Source organism: Hyperolius riggenbachi, chromosome 5 (assembly GCF_040937935.1).
Source record: "Hyperolius riggenbachi isolate aHypRig1 chromosome 5, aHypRig1.pri, whole genome shotgun sequence".
NCBI lineage: Eukaryota > Metazoa > Chordata > Amphibia > Anura > Hyperoliidae > Hyperolius > Hyperolius riggenbachi.
The window spans coordinates 19,619,286-19,641,655 of record NC_090650.1 but is presented as its reverse complement, the minus strand read 5'-3'; the positions used below and the strand labels follow the sequence as shown (position 1 = coordinate 19,641,655).

The 22,370-nt window shown below is 44.8% G+C and overlaps 1 protein-coding gene across 2 annotated transcripts in view; it reads left to right on the top strand.

Annotated features, from left to right (window-relative positions):
• The window catches only part of HHATL (hedgehog acyltransferase like), a 54,650-nt gene that overhangs the window by 19,717 nt on the left and 12,563 nt on the right, over positions 1-22,370 (top strand). Inside the window, exons 2-6 of one of the 2 annotated variants that reach the window (XM_068238522.1) lie at positions 1,601-1,666; positions 12,254-12,389; positions 15,092-15,159; positions 15,279-15,392; positions 18,721-18,915. In XM_068238522.1, coding sequence (XP_068094623.1) covers positions 12,284-12,389; positions 15,092-15,159; positions 15,279-15,392; positions 18,721-18,915 — 483 coding nt within the window. In that variant the 5' untranslated portion in view covers positions 1,601-1,666; positions 12,254-12,283. The remainder of the gene's footprint in view (positions 1-1,600; positions 1,667-12,253; positions 12,390-15,091; positions 15,160-15,278; positions 15,393-18,720; positions 18,916-22,370) is intronic. The other variant, XM_068238523.1, reaches the window with a different exon arrangement.

Sequence of the window (22,370 nt, the reverse complement as noted above, 5' to 3'; positions counted from 1 at the left end):
TTTTTTTTATTATTGTAATTTTTTATTTATTTTTTTCATTAAAAATTGTATGTGGGTAATTTTTGGTGTGGGAGGTAAACAGCTAATTTTAAATGTTAAAAATGTATTTATTTAATAAAAAGTGGATCTTGGTGTAGTTTTACTATTTTGCCACAAGATGGCCACAGTCAAAAAGTCCTGGAAGCGATCGATCTCGCTCCCAGGAAGAAGAGTGAAGATGGGGAACTTTTTGAACCCAGAAAAACCGCAGCGTCTGATGAGACGCTGTCGGCTTTTCTGCGGGGGGCTTCGATCAATGAAATCTGCGGGGGGCTTCGATCAATGAAAGGGATCTATAATCCCTTTCATTGATCGCTGGGCTAACAGCCGGCGGCGGGCGTGCGCAGGGAAGACCCTGCGAGCAGCAGGAGACCATCAAGAGTGCCTTTTATATCACAGAAAAATAGGAAAAGACGCCTGTTGTGGACCCTTGCCACTGCTCGATTGGTCTCAAATTAGTTTGAGGGACCTCAATCTGAGTTTAACCTGCTTCCCTGATCAGATCAGTCCCCTGACCTCAAGCCTATTGAGCATTTGTGGGACGAAATTGCTTCAAAGTTTGGAAACGCCACCATCCAATCTGACCCAACTGTGAGCTGCCATTATGTCAGCATGGGCCAACATTCCTCAGCAACAGTATCATCATCTTGTTGAGTCCATGCCTAGAAGAAAATCGCCTGTGATCAGAGCTAAAGGTGGACCAATGCGTTATTGGAGGGTGTCTTTATTTTTTGGGTAGCTCAATGTATATATATATAACATCTGTATGTACCAATAGGTAATTGGGGCTGAGCACACAGCTTGAGGTGTTTCATGGATAGCTTCACTTCCTCAGGAGATGTAGATGTAATCTGCATAGATAACTCTCTGGGGAAACTTGGGAAAGTAATACCAGAGGAATTGCCTCTGGTGGACTCCACTACAATAGTCCACAGCCTGTCTACCGCAGAAGCAAAGGCGCAACTACAAATCAAGGGGCACTCAGCAAAACTGAGGTCCGCCAATGTTAACACTCTTTCCCTTGCCTTCTCCTGGTGACCCTCACAGCCGCCCACCTGGCAAGGGTCGCAAATGTGTGGTCATCATCATCTTCACAGCCACAAAAACACCTGATTTGAAGGATGAACCCTTTTTATCAGAGGGAGTGAAGTTGTAGTTGGGGACCCCTTACAGCTCGGGCCCCACTGCGGGCACAAGGGCTGCCCCCTGAAGTTATGCCCCTGCTCAGAAGGAAAGCCCTTCAAAGGAAGGGTATAGCTTGAATTGGCATCTCCTTACTCATCAGGGATTCGGCACATGCATGTTGCGCTTGTATGTGGAGTTGTAGTGTTGCGTCTTTCTCTGTTTCTTTGATGTATAATTGCTTCAGAAAATAGCATTGCACTCTGGCTAAATTAGTCGGAGAGCTCAGAGAAGCTCTTTTGCATAGATAACAAATAAACTTTCTTAACTCTTCCTGTAGTAGAAACAATATGAGACTCATTTCTGTGCTCCTAATGTTCTGTTTCTTAGCTGTACTACACATACAGTTCATTATCTCATGAGTTGATTTTCACTTCAGATTCCCTATCAGAGTTCTCCCATCTATAGAGCAAGCACGTGGAACCAACGGGGATTACGCAATAAGGCAAGTGCCACTAACTTTCTATTAAATATGGGGCAGTGGGTCCCCCGGCTTAACTGGCGTAACAATAGGGGAAGCAGCCCCTGCCCCCGTAGGGGGGGCTCACGGCCATTTTGGGGGGGCAAGAGGGGTCGCAGCATGAGGGGAGAGCTTTGCACATAAGCAAGGAGGGGGGACAGTCCCCCCCCCCCCTCACCTCTCCCTCTCCCCTCTGCGCTCCCCTCCTGCACCTATCTAAGTGACAGCAGCGGCAGCAGCAGCTATAATTACCTCCATTCACCACCGGAGGTCTCCGATCTGCAAGGGCTTCACATTACTTCCTGTTAAAACAGGAAGTAATGTGAAGCCCTTGCAGATTGGAGACCTCCGGTGGTGAATGGAGGTACTTATAGCTGCCGCCGCCGCTGCTGACACTTAGATAAATGCAAATTCTTGCAGGGGGGCCCGGGGACTTCTAGTTACACCCCTGCCCAGCTTATGTAATTCTAAACAGGAAGAGTATGGAGAAGTTCACAGCCAGAGTATTGCATACTACAGGAATGGCTGTTGAGAGCGGTTTAACTACAGCGCAGGTAGATTTGGGCGCAGCCGGTGCCATCATAGGCCGTAATAGGCTATAGCAGCGCACAGGGAGTAACTCCGGCACTGTCAGAAGACAGAGCTGAAGTTACTTTTAAAACACTGTAATTCGGCCGCCAGCAATACCTGGAAGCCAAATTATTTCATTCCCCACCATCCATGGCGGCCTGGAGGGGAATAGTAATTAACACGGCCCGGACTTGTGCAGCAGCAGGAGCAGCCATATATAGGCTGTATCCTGCGCCCAAGTCTCCCGCGCCGATTTTATATGTATCCGGCTGTTGATGTTTCGTACTTCTTGGACAGCACATCTATCTTGCTTCAACGGCTGTGCCAGGTCTAGACTGTGTGGCTGATACAGACTTGATGCAAGCAAAAAAGTAAAGATGACCAGCACTTGCCAATTCTTAAAAAGCAGAATATTTATTCACAAAAAAAGAGTGAATAAAAACAGCCATGACATCCGGACTCCCAGAATGTAACTATAGCTCTTGGTAGTAAGTATAGCTCTTAGCTGACTTGACAAAGAGCGGTTTATCCGTTCTAAACGGCGACAGTCCGTTGTGACTAGAATTGGGCTGCAATGGAGGCGTAACCTATTCTGGAGGAAGTCCTCATGCCATTGTATGCAGCTAAGAGCTATACTTACTACCAAGAGCTATAGTTACATTCTGGGAGTCTGGATGTCATGGCTATTTTTATTCACTCTTTTTTGTGAAAAATATTCTGCTTTTTAAGAATTGGCAAGTGCTGGTCATCTTTACTTTTTTATCCGGCTGTTGATGGAGGATTTACTATAACCGTAAGGGCCCGTTTCCACTAGAGTGAATCCGCATGCGTTGTCTGCATGTGGATTCGCATAACCAATACAAGTGGATGAGACTGTTTCCACTTGTCAGTTTTTTGGTGCGTTTTTCTGTGCAGGATTTTTCTGCACGGTAGGGCCTGCAGAATTCGCCTGCGTGTGGAATGCAGGCAATTCGCAGGCAATGTATTTAATAGGGGAAATCGCACATGCGTTTTTTGCCGCGATTTCGCGTGCAAATTCGCACTAAAACTAATGTACATTGAGCCAGGCAGTGACATGGTTAAAATCGCTGATAGCCTGCCTATGCGAAATCGCATGCGAAATCGTGGCAAAAATCGCATGCGGAATCGATTTTGTCAGCGGTGGAATCCCAGCGATTCGCACCGCACTAGTGGAAACGGGCCCTAACTCTTATTGTCTATGCATTTAGCTTTTTAGCCACAAGATGGCGCCTGTGTATTATCAAACTCATTTTGGTAAAACCAAAATTCTTGGAGTTCTTTCACGCTGTACCTTTTGCACATTTTTGCAAGTTTTTTTGGAACTTTTGAAAAAAAAAAAAAAACCACATTGCGTGTTGTTTTCCATAAAAATAGCTTTCAGTCTTGCGTTTTCACAAGTGAATGAAGTTGCATTTTTCAGGGAAACTCACATTTTAACATTATGAGTAGGCCAAAAATGTGAATACACACAAATTGTGTGCTCTACGAAAAATAACACGCACGCGTTCAGGAAAATGCAGACATAAGATCACATTGGCGGTGTGAGAGGCCTAAAACTCGCAGTTTGGGGTTCAGATGCTGCGGTCAGTGTATATGCAGCATTTTTAGCAGAAACTGAGGCTCATCAGACAGGAAATCACCCAGCATGCTAACAGCTAACAGCCACATGTAATTATGCTTTGGACAGTCAATTTATTTTTTTGTAATCCATTCATAATTTTGTGTAATTTTCGCATAATTTTGTGCCGACTTTAATGGTTAAGGACACTATCTGCAAGGAGATTGTATGGTCTGCAGTGTCTGCGTGTGTTCCCCCGGGCACTCCGGTTTCCTCCCACACCCCAAAAACAGATAAGTTAATAGGCTTCCATCTAAAAATTAGCCCTAGACTACAATGGACGTATGACTGTAGTAATGATTGTGAGCTCCTCTGAAGGACAGTTAGTGACACGTGCCTATATACACTCTGTACATTGCTGTGGAAGATGTCAGCGCTACATAAATATTATTTATATATATATATATATATATATATATATATATATATATATATATATATATATATATATACTAGCTGATGACCCGGCGTTGCCCGGGTATGTATTTGGCTGGTGTCGGCTCCGCCCACTTTTTCTAACCCTAACACACAATTACTCAATTACCTAGTTTGTGAGCTTTGCGGTCTTTGGCATCAATCATTTGCATTGAAATGAAACAAATCTGATTGGCTGTTTGTGGCTCCACCCCTTTTTCTGAATTTGAACCCCAGTCAGCCAATGACCAACTGTACCAGGTTTGAGGCCTGTGCCATTAACAGTGCAAGAATGACAGCAATTAAATATTCCCCTTGAAAAGCAACAGGTGAATTTTGATTGGCTGTTTTAGGCTCCACCCACTTTTCTGAATATTAATCCCAGTCACCCAGTGACCAACTGTGCAAAGTTTGAGAACCCTGCCATTAACAGTGTAAGAATGGCTGGAGTACATAATAATTTATTAGTAGTTGGACATAAAGTTCAGCACAATTTAAGCTTATTAGGTCAAAGCATACATTTATTTAGATTAATTTTTTGCATCAGAAACCTGGATTAAAAGACAAACAACTGAGGAAGAATAGTGGAAGGGGGGGGGGTGTTTCCGACACAGGACGGTCCGTCCACCGGGAACTGTGCTGTGTGGTCACTGGCCCATCCATGCCGGGCCCCAGAGCAATTGCATTGTGTGTTACAGCTATAATTACATCCTGTCACGTCCTCTACCGGAGGAACATCCTACCGACTAATTCATTTCAGGTCCCAAGGAAGAGTTAATGCGGAGGATTCTCATTCCCGCTGATTGTACGGCTGCCAGAGACTGATACTGCACCGTGTGTCACACTTATTCCATTCCTCCCACCAACAGGCACTTGGCATAGTCTGAGAATGCTCATGAGAAGATGTCCTTGGATAATCCCATTCCAAGTGATATCCCCACGACAGACTCTCTAAATCCAGCAACAGACACACTGCCTGAATACTCTAACAGGAATACTCGCTGTACACACACTAGACTGTGTATTCTCTTAAACGACCGCCTCAGACAAAACAAGACAGGACAAATAACATTTATATCGCGCTTTTCTCCTGGCGGACTCAAAGCACCAGAGCAGCAGCCACTAGGATGCACTCTATAGGCAGTAGCAGTGTTAGGGAGACTTGCCTAAGGTCTCCTACTAATTAGGTGCTGGCTTACTGAACAGACAGAGCCGAGATTCGAACCCAGATCTCCCATGTCAGAGGCAGAGCCCTTAACCATTACACCATCCAGTCGAGTTTAATCTAGCATGTGCACATACTGTAGCTTAAAGAGAACCTTAAAGTGAATCTGAAGCCTAATATAAAAAACAGATACTTACCTAAGGAGACTGGAGGCTCTGGGTTCTACAGAGTCTTCTCATTCTGCCGGTCTCCTCGTTCCCCCGCAGGCTTACGGTTTGAATGTCCCGCCGCGGGAGACTTCGGCAAATCTTCGGAAGCATTTGGGTTTCTGAAGACCGGCGGTTCTGTACTGCGCACGTGTGAGTGCACCAGGTAAGTATCTGTTTTTTTATTTTATTTTAGGCTTCAGACTCTCTTTAAGTGACATGTGACATGATTAAGTTACATGTGACATGATGAGATAGACATGTGTATGTACAATGCATAGCCTACAAAATATGCTGTGTTGCTTTTCTACCTTCTCCGCCTGAAAGGGTTAATATTCAGCTATGCAACTGATAAGGAATTACAGCCATATATAGTTTGCTCTAGGAAGCCCAGCTATCTACCAGGAGAGGATAGATAAAAACAAGGGCAATAGTTCATAGATTTGTAAATTTGTTTCTTTTTTTAAAGAGGAACTCCAGCCTAAACAAACAAACTGTCAATAAGTTACATTAGTTATGTTAATTAAAATAGATAGGTAATATAATCTCTTACCCACCCTGTTTTAAAAGAACAGGCAAATGTTTGTGATTTCATGAGGGCAGCCATCTTTTTGGTTGAAAGGAGGTGACAGGGAGCATGAGACACAGTTCCAACTGTCCTATGTCCTGATCACATCTCCCAGTTGCTAAGCAACGAGAACAACAACATCAGATATTCCATCATGCTTTGCACAGCATCAGGGGAAGAAATGCCTCAGCAGTTTTTTTGATAGGGCGGAGCTTAGCTCCTGTGCAGCTAAAAATTATGGCTTCGTAAGAAAAACAAAGTTCTGATGCTGTGAAACTGTTAAAGAAACACCAAGTCTTTTCAGTGCTGCTGAGTTGATTTTTAGTCTGGAGGTTCACTTTAAGTTTATAAACATAACATAAAACTGTGATAAATGTCAGAATGTAAATCAAGGAGAGGAAAGATTTTACAATGGGCAAACACTGACTAAATAATCTATATATGAATATTGTAAAAAAAAAAAAATTACATAAATAAGCAAATGTATTCATTATGTTATTTTCATTACAGATCCTCTTTATTTCTTTGTCCAGCTTTGATATCAGCCAGTATCTGTTAATTCTTACACACGTAACACACACCCTGATCGAGGGGTAATCCAACGGACATGTTAAAGGACAATTGTAGTGAGGCTGCCATGCTTTTTTTCCTTTTGTGCAATACCAGTTGCCTGGCTTTCCTGCTCATTCTCTGTCTCTAATACTTTTAGCCATAGCCCCTGAACAAGCATGCAGCAGATCAGGTGTTTCCGACATTAATGTCAGAACTGACAAGATTAGTTGCATGCTTGTTTCTGGTGTTATTCAGACACTACTGCATCCACATAGATCAGCAGGGCTGCCAGGCAACTGGTAATGCACAAAAGGAAAAATAAACATGGCAGCCTCCCTACAGTTGTCCTTTAAGCCAATCAAAGGAGTTCTTACTAAGGACAGCCAGTGAGATGATGATAATGTCACCTCACATGCAAATTAGATGTAAATTACATGCTGATTGGAATTAGGCCAAACTAAATTGTCTGTAGGTTGCATTTGATTGGGCCAATTCCAAGGGGCACGTCGTTTTCAGTACAGTTGCACACAAGCTAGAAAAATGAGCATTTCCTAAACCATCCCTTTTTCTTACATATGAGGGGACCCAAAAGAAGAAGGTCACCCTGTGCCCTAGGCAAGGTAGGCAGGTTAGGCTACCCCTGCTTGTCACCTGGACTTTTTAGTAAGGAAAAGAGTGGAGTTAGTAACCAGCGCAATCAAAGCCCTAGGCATCTGTCTATGTTGCCTTGTGGGGGATCCAACTCTAAACGACGAAAAGAAAAACACAGTGGAGAGCCCCCAATAGTGTATTATTGATGATAACGGAATGCCAAGCTATAGAAATAGTCAATAGCCAAGGCAAATAAAAATATACTCACAAGTATGGGTTGCCAGGTTCAGTAAACCAATTAAAGCACTTATGGAGATATTAGGCCTGTCCCCACTCAGGCTAAAAAGTCGCTCTCTGTAGAAGAAAAGAAGGGGTGTTCACCCATCCACCAGGTGGATAACAATAATTGCAATGGAAACAGAGGCGCCAGCAGAGTAAAAATGTGATCATCGGTAAAAACAGATAAAAGTTGGGAAGCAAGGGTGGACTTACCTCCCCAAAACCAAACACAACCACTATGTATGGTTTAAACAAGATTTTATTCATACTGCAGAACCAATGCAATGCGTTTCGCTGGTCTCTAGCCCGCTTCCTCAGGCAATAATACAGACAGGAGTTACTCAGAAGTTGTGTAGCCAAGTACAACGCCTCTGTCTTACTCAAAGCAAAGCTACCTAAGATAAACACAGAGGTGTGCTCATGCTGGATCCACACACCTCAGTGCGTTGTCCGTTCCTCTCTTCATTTCCCCCCCCCCCCCCCCCCCGGTTCCCGTAATCACTATTTGAAAAAATTGACTTTTGGCTAAAGTCAAATTTTCAGACAGGAAGAGGCGGCTTGCAGTGATAATCCCGCCTATCACCCTCCCATTCTGCCTCAGGGGAAGTGAATGGGTGGGAAAGAGGAGGAAATGGCATGGTGGTAGGAGGGAACATTGCCACAAGCCCGCCTCTTCCTGTATAAAAATTTGAAAAATACAATTTTATAAGGAGTGATTACGGGGGGCTGGGGGGAGGGAGGAAAGGAATGGACAACGCACAGAGGTATGTCTGTCCAGCAGGAATGTACGATGTACCTCTGTGCTTACCTTAGGTAACCTTTCCTCGGGTCAGATGTGCTTTAAAAGCCCTATCTATATATATATAAAAGTGTGTGTGTGTGTGTGTGTGTGCGTGCGTGCGTGCGTGCGTGCGTGCGTGCGTGTGTGTGTGTGTGTGCCGCGATCACGCGAAAACGGCTTGACCGATTTGAACGAAACTTGGTATGCAGATACCTTACTACCTGGGATGATATGTTCTGGGGGTCTCGCGGCCCCCCTGCATACCTGGGCGGAGCTACAAACAGCAAATCAGATTCCACCCATTCAAGTCAATGGAAAAAATGTAAAAGGCTGCCATTCTCACAGTAATTGAGCCACAGTCCCCACACTTTGCACAGTTGGTCACTTGGTGACCGAGGTTACAAATCCAGGAAAAGTGGGCGGAGCATAAAACAGCCAATCAAATTTCAGCTGTTCATTTTAAATGGGAAAATGTAAACTGCAGCCATTCTTAGACTGTTAATCGCAGGGTTCTCAAACTTGCCACAGTTGGTCACTGGGTGAATGAGATTAAGATTCAAGAAAGTGGGTGGAGCCTACAACAGCCAATCAAAATTCACCTATTGATTTTCAAGGGAAATATTTAAACTGCTGCTATTCTTACACTTTTAATGGCAGAGGCTTCAAACTTGCTACAGTCGTTCATTGGGTGACTGGGGTCAAAGTTCACTAAAGGGGCGGGGCCACATACAGCCAATCAGATTTCCTTGGTGGATAAACTGCTTCCATTCACACATTTTTGATGCCTAGAACCTGACAGCTCACAAACTTGGTCATTGAGTGACTGTGTGTCAAGGTTACAAAAAGTGGGCGGTGCCAAAACAACTTTTACTGGGAAAATATAAACGGCAGCCATTCTTACACCGTGAATGGCAGGGTTCTCAAACTTTGCACAGTTGGTCATTGGGTCACAGATTAAGATTTTGGAAGGTGGGTGGAGCCTACAACAGCCAATAAAAATTCCCCTTTTGATTTTCAAAGGGAATATTTCATCTGCTACCATTCTCTTATACTGGTAAGAGCAGATGCCTCAAACCTGGTACAGTTGGTCACTGGGTGACTAGGGTCCAAATTCAGGAAGGGGGTGGAGCCACAAACAGCCAGATTTGTTTATTTTTCAATGGGAATATACAAAGTATTGATACCAAGGATCCCAAAGCTGATAAACTTGATAATTGAGTGACTGTATGTCAAGGTTAGAAAAAGTGGGCGGTGCCAACAACTTCATTTTTTACATTGCAGGGTTCCCAAACTTTACACAATTGGCCACTGGGTGACTGGGATGAATATTCAGAAATGTGGGTAGAGCCTACAACAGCCAATCAAAATGTACCTATTAATTTTAAGGGGAATATTCACATTGCTACCATTCTTACACTGTTAGTGGCAGAGGCCTCAAACCTGATACAGTCAGTCATTGGGTGACTGGGATCCAAATTCACCAAAGGGGTGGAGCCACAAACAGCCAATCAGATTTGTTAGATTGATTTCAGCCATTCTGTTATCGCCAGGGTTCTCAAACATGACACAGTTGGCCACTGGGTGACTGTGACTAATATTCAGAAAAGTGGGTGGAGCCTACAGCAGCCAATCAAAATTCACCTTTTGAATTTCAAGGGGAATATTTACTTTGCTGCCATTCATGCACTCTTAATGGCAGAGGCCTAACATCTGCTACAGTCAGTCACTGGGAGACTGAAATTTAAATTCTGAAGGGAGCGGGCCAACAACAGCCAATCAGATTTGTTTAATTTCAATGGTAAAATGCAACTTATTGATGCCAAAGACCCCAAAGCTCATAAACTTGGTCATTAAGTGACTGTATGTCAAAATTAGAAATAGTGGGCAGAGCCAAAACAACTAACTTTTTACATGGGGAAATGTAAACTGCAGCTTTTCTTACACTGTTAATTGCAGGGTTCTCAAACTTCACACAGTTGGTCACTGGGTGACTAGGATTAATATTCGGAAAAGTAGGTGGAGCCTACAAGAGCCAATCAAAATTCACCTATTGATTTTCAAGGGGAATATTGAAACTGCAGCCATTCTCACACTGTTAATAGCAGAGGCCTCAAACATGCTACAGTCGGTCGTTAAGTGTTTGGGGTTCAAATGCAGTAAAGGTGCGGAGCCAAAACCAGCCAGATTTCTTTGCTGGATAAACTGCTACCATTAGCACAATTTTGATGCCAGGAACCCAAAAGCTCACAAACTTGGTCATTGAGTAGTGACTGTGTGTCAAGGTTACAAAAAGTGGGTGGAGTTAAAAACAGATTTTTCTGGGAAATTGTAAACTGCAGCCCTTCTTCACTGTTAATGGCAGGGTTCTCAAACTTAGCATAGCTGGTTACTGGGTGACTGGGATTAATAATCAGAAAAGTGGGTGGAGCCTAAAAATGCCAATCAAAAATCACATGTCGCTTTTCAAGGAGAATATTAAAATTGCTGCCATTCTTGCACTGTTAATGGCACAAGCCTCAAACCTGGTACAGTTGGTCATTGGGTCACTGAGGTTCAAATTCAGAAAAGGGGACAGAGCCACAAACAGTTAATCAGATTTGTTTCATTTCATGGGAAAATACAAATTATTGATGCCAAGGACCCCAAAACTCACAAACTTGGGCATTGAGTAGTGACTTTGTGTCAAGGTTACAAAAAGTGGGCGGAGCCAAAAACACATTTCACTGGGAAAGTGTAAACTGCAGCCCTTCTTACACTATTTATTTCAGGGTTCCCAATATTTGCCCAGATGGTCACTGACTGACTGAGATATTCAGGGAAGTGGGTGGAGCCTATAATAGCCAATCAAAATTCACCTGTTGATTTTCAAGTGGAATATTTAAATTGCTGCCATTTTTACACTGTTAATAGCAGATGCCTCAAACCTGCTACAGTTGGTCATTGGGTGACTGGGGTTCAAATGCTGGAGAGGGGTGGAGCCACAAGCAGCCTATCAATGTTTAATTTCTATGGGAATATACAAATGATTGATGCCAAGAACTCCAAAACTCACAAACTTGGTCATTGAATGTTTGTGTGTTAGGGTTAGAAAGTGGGCGGAGCCAACACCAGTCAAATACATACACGGGCAACGCCGGGTCATCAGTGGGTGGAGACAAATACAAATTTCACCGGGAAAATGTACACTGCAGCCATTCTTACACTGTTAATGCCAGGGTTTTTAAACTTTGCACAGTTGGTCACTGGGTGACTGGGATTAATATTCAGAAAGGTGGGTGGAGCCTACAAAAGTAAATCAAACTTCACCTGTTGCTTTTCAAGGGGAATATTTAATTGCTACCATTCTTGAACTGTTAATGGCACAGGCCTCAAACCTGGTACAGTTGGTTATTGGGTGACTGGGGTTCAAATTCAGAAAAGGGAGTGGAGCCACACACACTCAATCAGATTTGTTTCATTTCAATGCAGATTATTGATACCAAAGACCGCAAAGCTCACAAACTTGGTCAGTGAGTAATTGTGTGTTAGGGTTACAAAAAATAGGCGGAGCCAACACCAGCCAAATACATACCCGGGCAACGCCGGGCAATTAGCTAGTAGCATTATAATTATTACCGTACCTCCCTCCCCAATTCCATACTTGTCACCTCCACATTTAAATACAGCCAGCTAGGAGTTCCTAAAACAGTTATGAACATTACTGGACACAAAATTAAAGAAAGTCATGTTTGGCTGCTATTCTTTGCTCCTTTGTCTGTGAGTCTGATCTTACTGATTGATACAATTTCTCACCATCTTCCTCCGCAGATACCGTCAGGGGGCTGACACGCCGCTGCCATGGGGATAAAGACAGCGTTACCCCACTATGAGCTGGGCTTCTACGCCCTCGTCCTGACCTGCGCCTTGGTCTATTCCATGAACGGGATATTCGAGGCATCACGAGGTACATGTCCAATGCTTGCAAGTCGTTTACCAAACAATGTGCCCGATGCTGGTAGTTATTCTTTGCCTAATGGAGGACTTTGGGATCTATTAGAGATATTCTATAGAGATAAGATGCTCTGTTTCCCCAAAATTAAGACATCCCCCGCAAAGTAAGCCCCAGGAGGAATTTTAAGCATGTTTGAAATATAAGCCCTACCCTGAAAATAAGTCCTAGCAGCAGCAAGGGGAAAAAGTACGGCAACTTGTAAACTTATTACAGGAGCCCGTGGTCTCGTGGGCAGGACCATGTCTCCGTTATTGGGCCAATCACTCAGTGCTACTCAGCAAGTGCAGGGACTGGCCCAATAACGGAGGCATGGTCCCGCCTGTGAGACCATCGGGTCCAGTAGAAACACTAGTTGCCGTACTTCTTCCCCATAGGCTGAAGCTTGGGGACACAGCAGCATGGAGCTGGGGGAAAGAAGAGGATGCAGGGGGGCATTGGAGGACATGGGGGACAGTGTGGCATAGAGCTGGGGGTAAGCGGTGGTTGTAGGGGGACACGAGAAGGACATGGAGGACAAGGGGGATACAGGAGGACAGGGTTAGAGGAGGACATGGGGACAGAGGGAGACACAAGAGGAGAGGGGATAGAGGAGAACACAGAGGGAACACCAGGAGGACACAAAAGGTACTAGGGGGACACGGGTACACAAGAAGTGGATCCAGCAGAGGAAGGGGCAGCACAGTGGGGAGGAAGGCAGGAGGGCACACAGCACAGGAACTTGTGTGTTCATAGAAATATAAGACATCCCCTGAAAATAAGCCCTAGCATATCTTTTAGTGCAAAAATTGATATAAGACACTGTTTTATTTTCGATTAAACATGGAAGTAAAATTGGCCAGTGATTGTCCAATCAAAATTGGCTGTGTGTACGAAGCTTACTAATTCTGGCTCAAGTGCATATTTAATGCTAACTATATTCAGCTTTAAAAGAAACCTTATAATAAGCTTATAAATGAATACATTGTATGTGTAGTACAGAGAATGAATATAACTTTTTTTTATAACATTGCATTATTCTGTCACATTTGCAGTTTTAAAACCACACTCTGTCATTTAAGCTTTATAAAAAAAAAAAAAGCAGAAATATGATCCTTTGAACTTTCCTGCAGTAAAACCTTATCTCACAATGTCGCTCACTGTTTCTTGGCTGTTCAGCAGTAACCAAGCAGCTCAGGGTGACCCAAACCACTAGGAATGTATAGGGGGATAAAAGAGACCGAAAAGCCCTCCTACTAATAAGCAATGCTTGGTGACATTTGCCTTTTTAAAACAGAAGTAAACTTGCAATAATTAAGCTATAAGTAAACATCTGTGGTTACCCACAACGCACCACTGCTGAATATGCAAATGATCCCTTTTCGCCCCTGTAAGCCAGGCAAGCATCCAGAACCGCTGGTGTATAGCAAGCCTGTAGCTTTAAATATTACACAACCACATCAACCCCACATGTTGACAGCCTGTTTCGGACTTTTGGACCTCATCAGTACATGGCAGGGATTGATATGGCTGTATGGGATAGGGCTCGGACCAATACAACAGGCTGTTCAGAAAACAGGACTGTATTCCACCCAGTGCGTCAAAGAGCTTAGAGAAGCTCTTTTGCTGGCCTTTCCAGCACAAAGCAAAAAAAAAAAAAAAAAAGATAAATCAATAAACTGCAATGAAAGCAATACCAAAATATAGCGATTATAAGTAATATATATTTGGTGCAGGACATGAGGTCTTTTTTCTGCTTTTCAAAATACCTTAAAAACCTTCAAAAGTGGACTGTTCTGGAGATTTTTTTTTTTGGGGGGGGGGGGGAGTGAAGGGCTTAAAGGAATACTATCGATTCACATATTTTTTTCAATTGACACAGGAATTGTTTAGGAAGTGCTGCTAAGTACTGGTGTATACATTTTAGTAGCAACTTCTTTGTTTACTGTTAGCAAAATACATTCAAAGTTTACTGAAGCCAAAACTGAGGGCTGACTGAGCCATGAGGAGAGGCGAAATTACCCTCACACTTGATCAGTTAACTCTATGCGTAGCTCTGTGTGACAGAGAGAGACAGGACACAGGAGCTGCAGCTGTTGGGAGCTCTGTTTCTGACTGACGTGTCTGAAGAGAGCAGAGGAAATGTAACCAATTGTCACAGCTTTTCATATTGTTTTTGCTTTCAGAGTTTGATATGTTTGATATTTGCTTTCTGTAGTCTGATATGCAACTCTGGCTGTGCATTGAAGCAGACACCCCTTCTGCAATTGATTTGTCCCAATATAGCTAAATCCTACCCTCAATAAATTACAGCTTTTGCCTCTGATATTTAACATGAAAAGTAGGAAAATGTTTACACAGCTACTTAGACATTATTTGCACACTGTCATTTTAGAACACTTGGGTATCGATAGTATTCCTTTAACTATAATGCTGGAAACACACGATACGTTTTTCACGTTCAATTTTCAAGCGGTAAAACGATCCAGAGGAATATTGGACATGACGGAATTTATCAATCTATCACATCTATCTAACGGAAAAACATAACCCCTGCTCCCAGCATTAGAGGCTTCAACACTCATTCTTTTGCAGAGAACCTGCCCCCCCCCCTTCCCCCAATTAGTTTTCTATTACTATATTTCCTAATGGCGGTGTCCTGTATGTGTGTTTTACAGATAACGTGAACAGAAAGTCCTTCAGAGAAAACGTCAAGTCCGGCTGGTATTACTTTGGACGGAAAATGGTAGGAAAAAAATGACTTAAACCCGTGATGAGAGCACCCCCTGGTGGTGCCAGTGACTGCACCCCTTAAGAGCACCTCCTCTGTCTCTACATTGAAATAACAATGCGTTTCCTCTGCAGGACGTGGCGGACTTCGAGTGGGTCATGTGGTTTACAACCTTCAGGAATTACATCATTTTTGCCCTTTCGGGTCATGTGATCTTCGCCAAAATCTTCTCCCTTCTCATCCCACAGGTATGTCCTCTTAAGTCTTCTCGAAGACTCTGCTCCTTCTCACCTTGGAGTTTCCCATGTTCCCACCCATGCTGGGAGCTTCCACTGCCTTGTCTTGTAGTCTCCTCAGTACAATATTAAATGAAAGTCCAGCAAGGGGAGGGCGGAGCTCCTGGTAACGGTGAAAAGAGGTCAGCACAGGGATCTCACCACCAGAGTTCCCGGGAGGCAGAAGATGGTCACAATCACTAAGCTCATGTCCAGTTTTAATAATAATTCTGTGCCGCTTTACTGTTATCACCATGGTGATAAAGCAATTAGTATTCACTAAGCAATTTACCTCAGGCAAACCTTAAAATAAGGATTCTGTCCTTAAGTTAAGAAGTGATTTCTAAAGTAAAGGTTTCGATCCTTATAATTACAACAGAATTCTAAAGACAGAATGGAAATTCACAGAGAGGAATGCAAGTGTAACATGTGTGAGGAGTTATCACCTGGCCTGAGCTGTCATTAACCACTTGATGACCCACCCTTTACCCCCCCCCTTAAGGACCAGCGCTGTTTTTACTGATCTGTGCTGGGTGGGCTCTGCAGCCCCCAGCACAGATCAGGTAGCAGGCAGAGAGATCAGATTGCCCCCCTTTTTTCCCCCCTATGGGGATGATGTGCTGGGGGGGTCTGATCTCTTCTGCCTGCTGGGTGTTGCGGGGGGGGCACCTCAAAGCCCCCCTCCGCGGCAAAATTCCCTCCTCCCTCTCCTACCTGCTGCCCCCCCCGGCGATCGAGGCTGCACAGGACGCTATCCGTCCTGTGCAGCCAGTGACAGGACGTCCCCTGTCACATGGAGGCGATCCCCGGCCGCTGATTGGCCGGGGATCGCCGATCTGCTTTACGGCGCTGCTGCGCAGCAGCGCCGTACAAATGTAAACAAAGCGGATTATTTCCGCTTGTGTTTACATTTAGCCTGCGAGCCGCCATCGGCGGCCCGCAGGCTATTCACGGAGCCCCCCGCCGTGAATTGACAGGAAGCAGCCGCGCGAGCGGCTGCTTCCTGATTAATTAGCCTGCAGCTGGCGACGCAGTACTGCGTCGCTGGTCCTGCAGCTGCCGCTTTGCCGACGCACGGTATAAGCGTGCGGTCGGCAAGTGGTTAAGGCCCCGTTCACACTTCCGTAAACGGACCGGATCCTGATCGGATCCTGATCGGATCAGGACCTGATCCTGATCAGAACCGTACGGTTCCGATCCGGATCCGATCCAGATCCATTTGTATCAGGCATGCATCAGGCTGCCATCCGGATCCGTGGGCAAAAAATAGTGAAATTTAAATAAAAAAATGTTGGGGTCAGCAGAAGGTGCACCTGGTGCACCTGTAGAATCAGGTCCCTCCGCTGTAGGCCTCACCTCCACCTCCGACTTTCTGCCAAACAGCTCCAGCACGTCTGTCAATGCTGCTCCACTCCAGACATGCTTGGCCCATGTGTCCCCATCCGAAATGGCCGCTTGGATACGCATAGGAAGTGGGGTAGAACGTCAGGTTTTTGTAGGCAGTGTGTTCTGTGCCTTCCGTTCCCCATTGGTTTCTGTGTTCCGGATGGTGCTGTCAGGCTCAGGTCCGGCTCCGGTCCGGGTGCGTGGGCTGGAGATCCGGACCCAAAAAATAGCGCATGTTGGACAAGTGTCCGGAGTCCGGATCCGGTCCGGCTCCGTACTGTACGGAACGGACACGTGTGAAAGTCCGCATAGACTTTGCATTGCTATGCGGAACGTACGTTCCGTTTGTACAGTATACGGTCCGGATCAGATCAGGAAAATCCGGACAGGGAACGCTAATGTGAACCGGGCCTTAGTGAAGTGTTACTACAGACTGCAATGTAAAGTGAAGCATTATGAGCTGTCTGATTTATTTTTTACTAGTTAATGCAGAAGGGGACTCTGTATAGAAAGAAATATACACAGCAGGAACACAGCGAGGGAGGAAGAGAGAGACACCTAGCCAGCCCCACACACACAGCCACAGCCTCTCTCTCTCTCCTTCCCTGGCTGTCCTACACAGGCTAGCTGTAATTGTCCTGGCAGCAGGAGAGGCGGAGCTACATCCTGCCTGCATGTGCTTCTCCCCTCCCTATCTACTGCATGTGAGAATAACTTCAGATTTTCAGCATGAAATCGATTCACAACCTGTGGAGCTGCCTCTGCCTGCCTCGTCGCCCCTGTTCCCCCAGCCAGCAGCAATATATCACCTGTGCGCCGGCGCGAGTCCCCGGCTCCGTGCTGTCCCTTTCTCTGGCTGGCCTTCTTCTTCATCTTCTCTCCACTTCCTGTCCCAAACAGAAGTTCAAATAGTAGAGGGCGCTCTATTGTTTGAACTTCCCTTTCTCACAGGATGGGACAGGAAGTGAAGAGGAGATGCAGAAGAAGACCACCCGGAGACGGGGACAGCACAGACCCGGGGACTCGCACTGGCGCACAGGTGATGTATTGCTGCGTCAGTCGCCGCCCAATTCGAACGCCGCTAAGGGTGGCCATACACTTATAGATTTGCAGCAGATTCGACCATCAGATAGATTCCTGTCTGATGTGTGCCACACACTAGGAACAGATTTCCAATAGATTTCAGAATAAAATGCAGAAGCAAATGCACCATTCGATCCAATGCAACATTATGGGCCATCGATCTGCTGCCAGTAGCCAATCGTCCTAAATTTTCCATCCGGACCGATTGAGTAAATCGATAGAAATCGTCCAGAAATCGATCAGCCAATCGATCATGCTTCCTGCTGCATCGATTTCTAGCCTATTCGATCAGAGCGGTCGAATCGGCAGTCAATGGCTGAAATCGACCAGTGCATGGGCCCCTTTAGGGAATTGTGGCCATGCTCAGATGGCTTATTTCTCCAGCCTCGGCCAGTCGCAGATTTATACATTTGGGGTGGGATATCCTTTAACGAGGAACTCCAGTGAACATTTTACTGTTGGCAGGTGATGTAGCTGCTGCATGGTTTTTGGCAGTTGGAAACACTTGTAAACAGCTATTTCCCACAATGCAACAAGGTTCACAGACAGGAAACTGCCAGGAGTACCACGGTCCTCAGAGTTTCTTGTGGGAGGGGTATCACCACAATATCAGCCATACAGCGCCCCCCGATGGTCTGTTTGTGAAAAGGAATAGAGTTCTCATGTAAAAGGGGGTATCAGCGACTGATTGGGATAAAGTTCAATTCTTGGTCGGAGTTTCTCTTTAACAAGTGTCTTCTTGAACCAGCTTTTAGTCCGTGGTTAGCCGTTGCTAAGTTCTCATCATGTTGCCATGAACCTGCTCTGAGTGACTGAGTTTTCCTCCTCACAGTACAGGTCCTGGATCTACATGCTGTACGGCATCCTGACCGTCCTGACCATCATGGGTGGAAACTACTTGATGCTGGTGATGTCCCACTGCCTACTTCTTTATACTGTCTCCTTGGTGAAGAGCAAGTGGCTGTGCTGGGTGGCTGGCCTGTGTAGCCTCGCATCCTTCAAGGTGGAACCGTTCATCTCCTGGCAAGTATGTTTTCTGGGCTCTTCCAGAGAAGATGACAGAACTGCTCAAATAATTGATTACAGGCACAAAAGCCTACTTGTCATTGATACAGTGAGATATGAGAGGCCTAAAAAAACGCACAGGGGCTCCATGAGTCCAATATAGGGTAGTGTTCTATTTAATGAATATACAGTAGATGTGACAAATTGGTCTCTCAAACCAAGGTTGCCTAAAAAAGCAAACACCAGTTGCATATGTGGGGAGGTACCGTCTATACTCGGCTTTTGTTGGTTCTGCCTGTGAGGTCAGAGGCGGATTAAAGGCAAGGCTACGTAGACAATTGCCTGGGGCCCTGGTGTGAGAAGGGGGCCCTATAAAGAAGACTAATAAATGGTTCTATTGACCTTCTGAATGGAGAGTAGGAGCAGGGTGTCAGGAAGCATGGTGACAATAATGTCAGTGGGACTCAGGGCACAGACACAGAGCTTAAAGGGAACCAGAGACGAAGCACCCTTGCGTATTTTACCATATATATCAGTAAGAACATTAGCGAAAACACTTACCATGCTCTCTGTTTCATCCTCACTGCTAAAAGTGTCTGTTAGCAGCTGTGATAAGAATCCCGGACTGAGCATTCAGTCTGGCTTTGCAGGGAATAATTATAGCTGAGTCATTATAGCAGAGCCACAAGGGGGCAGGCTTGGGCTTGAAAAGACACCAGAGAAGACAGACTCAGCTATAATCTTTCCGTAGCAAAGCTAGACTGAGTGCTCAGTCGGGGATTCTTATCAGAGGTGAAACAGTCATATTAAACAGAGAACAATGAAACAAAAAACAGGTGTTTACTGTCATGTTCCCACTGATTTATAAGGTAAAATACAAGAGGGTGCTTCATCTCTGGTTCTCTTTAAGCTCTAATGCAGATTCCCCGAATGTTCCTGCACTGCGCTTCCCTGACAGTGGTTCAGAGCGCAATGGCTACAAACAGAGAAGCATTAAAAGCAAGGCAACATAGATTAAACGCAGGGCATAGACACAGAGCTTTGGTTACTCTTCAAAAAGATATTTGTGAAAAAGATCAACTCGACCTCCCAATAGAGGCAGTTATATCGCAGCACAACTTGGTGGAAAAGTCACAACGTGTGGTTGCGTTTTGGTGTAACCATACAGTGCAAGGAAGGTATTCCTCACTCCCACTGTAAACGCACGTGTTGCCCGGTAAATGCGCTGCGCAATATGTTGGTCATTACCAGGCCTGGATTTACCTCATAGGAGCCTGCAGGCACAGATGTCCTGTCATCTCCATGAACCTACAAGCCCCAAACTGCACCAAAAGTGTGCTTGCTGGCCCAGCTGTGACTTCTCCCTTACCCGTCATAGGAAACTACAGGTGCCCCTTAGCATTAGGTAGCCAGAAGTACTGTCAATATTAAGTAGCTCGAGGTGTCCCCAATTATTAGGTAGCCAGAGGAACCTCAGTATTAACTAGCTAGAGGTTCCCCCTGACTGAAGGGCGATCTGGTCAGTGGAATGCTGAGAGTCCAAGACCCAGGTGAGTAATTTCTCCTTTACACTTTCATCAGGACTCTGCATAGGGAAGGAGGGAGGAAGGCACTGTGGGAGGGGCGTGAGCCAACTTTCCATCTTCAGCCGCCTGTAGGCTCGTGCCTACAGTGCCTTAAGGTAAATCCTGGGTATTACTGCATCACTGCATCAGAACTCAATGTGTAGAGCCCGATTGTGTAAAGTCCCATTGATAATATCATTGCATCGTGTTGCAAGGCAATCATATTGCCCATCGCGGTACAACGCAGCGGACACAGCGGAGTGTGTAAGCCCCAGGTAAGTGAAACTCTTTTTTTTTTTTGTGCCTGGACCTTCCCTTTAAAGGGCTACTATCAGGGAAAATTGCAAAATGTATAATGAATGTATATGTAAAAGATGACCATTTGTCCCAGAGTAAAATGCACCATAAATTTATTTTTTCCTGTGCCCCAGGGTTGCAAACCTCTGACAGATCTGACAGATTTAGGACTGGCCCATCTCCTCAAGGGGGTATCTTTATTTTCAAAGACACTTACTGAATGGCAGTTGCTCCATCCAACTGCCAAAATAGTGTGCAAGCAAGCATGGAGGCTGGAAGGCATATTTGTATAGATCCTTTGCAGGGAATGTTTTTGCAAACAACAAAGAAATCCCTGAAAACCCCCATGAGGAGGCGGACTAGTCCAAAATCTGTCAGATCTGTCCTATCTGTACTACCTACTGTAAGTGACAGCAGCGTAGGACAAAAGTAATTTATAGTGCATTTACCTCTGCGAGAGATGTACATCTTATAAGTATGCGTTTTAAATTTTACAATTTTTCGCAATAGCGGCCCTATAAACATACAATTGTGTCGGAGGGAAGCCAACACTTACTTCCTTTTTAACCTGTTTGTATATTGGGCTCCTCTTAGCTTACCAGTGACTGTCATTGATGTTGTAGAGATTTTAAAAAGAAATTCAACCTGCAAACCTATTTTCTTTAACTTCTCTCCAAAATAACATTCTTGCTACTTCTAAGGAAGATTACTCTGTCTATTTTTATTTCTAGATTTATTTCTATTTTTAATACATTCTAGAGTAAGCTGCTTCAGTCTTTTTTTAAAAGAGAACCAGAGATGAAGCACCCTCTTGTATCTTACCTTATAAATCAGCGGGAACATGACAGTAAACACCTAATCTGCTCTTTGTTTCATTGTTCTCTGTTTAATCTGACTGTTATCACCTCTGATAAGAATCCCCGACTGAGCATTCAGTCTAGCTTTGCTACGGAAAGATTATAGCTGAGTCTGTCTTCTCTGGTGTCTTTTCAAGCCCAAGTCTGCCCCCTTGTGGCTCTGCTATAATGACTCAGCTATAATTATTCCCTGCAAAGCCAGACTGAATCATCAGTCCGGGATTCATATCACAACTGATAACAGACACTTTTAGCAGTGAGGATGAAACAGAGAGCATGGTAAGTGTTTTCTCTAATGTTCTTACTGATATATATGGTAAAATACCTGAGGGTGCTTCGTCTCTGGTTCCCTTTAAGTTGAGTTATAAAGCTTTTGCGTGTAAGATGAGTAACTGTCAGGTGTGCGCAAATGGAGTGACAGTTAGCGACATGTCATGCTGCACCACTATTAATGGGCAGGGGAGGAGAAAGTACTATGAGAGACAAGGGAAGGAGGACAGAGAGAGATTAGTGAATAATGTAATGAATGAAGGAAAGAGCAAAGAGGTATATTCACAAAAAAGCAGTAATATTGTACCAGTGTTTGCGCAGGTAGCGTAACATGAGTTGCACACATAGCACAACTTGCGTTATGTATGCCGAGATGTGTTGCTTCTACATTGCTTGTTACACTTCATGTGTATGGAAACTTTACAGCGGTTTCATGACTATACCCCAACGGGGGAAGTGACGGAAAACAACAGACAGGACAGAAGAGG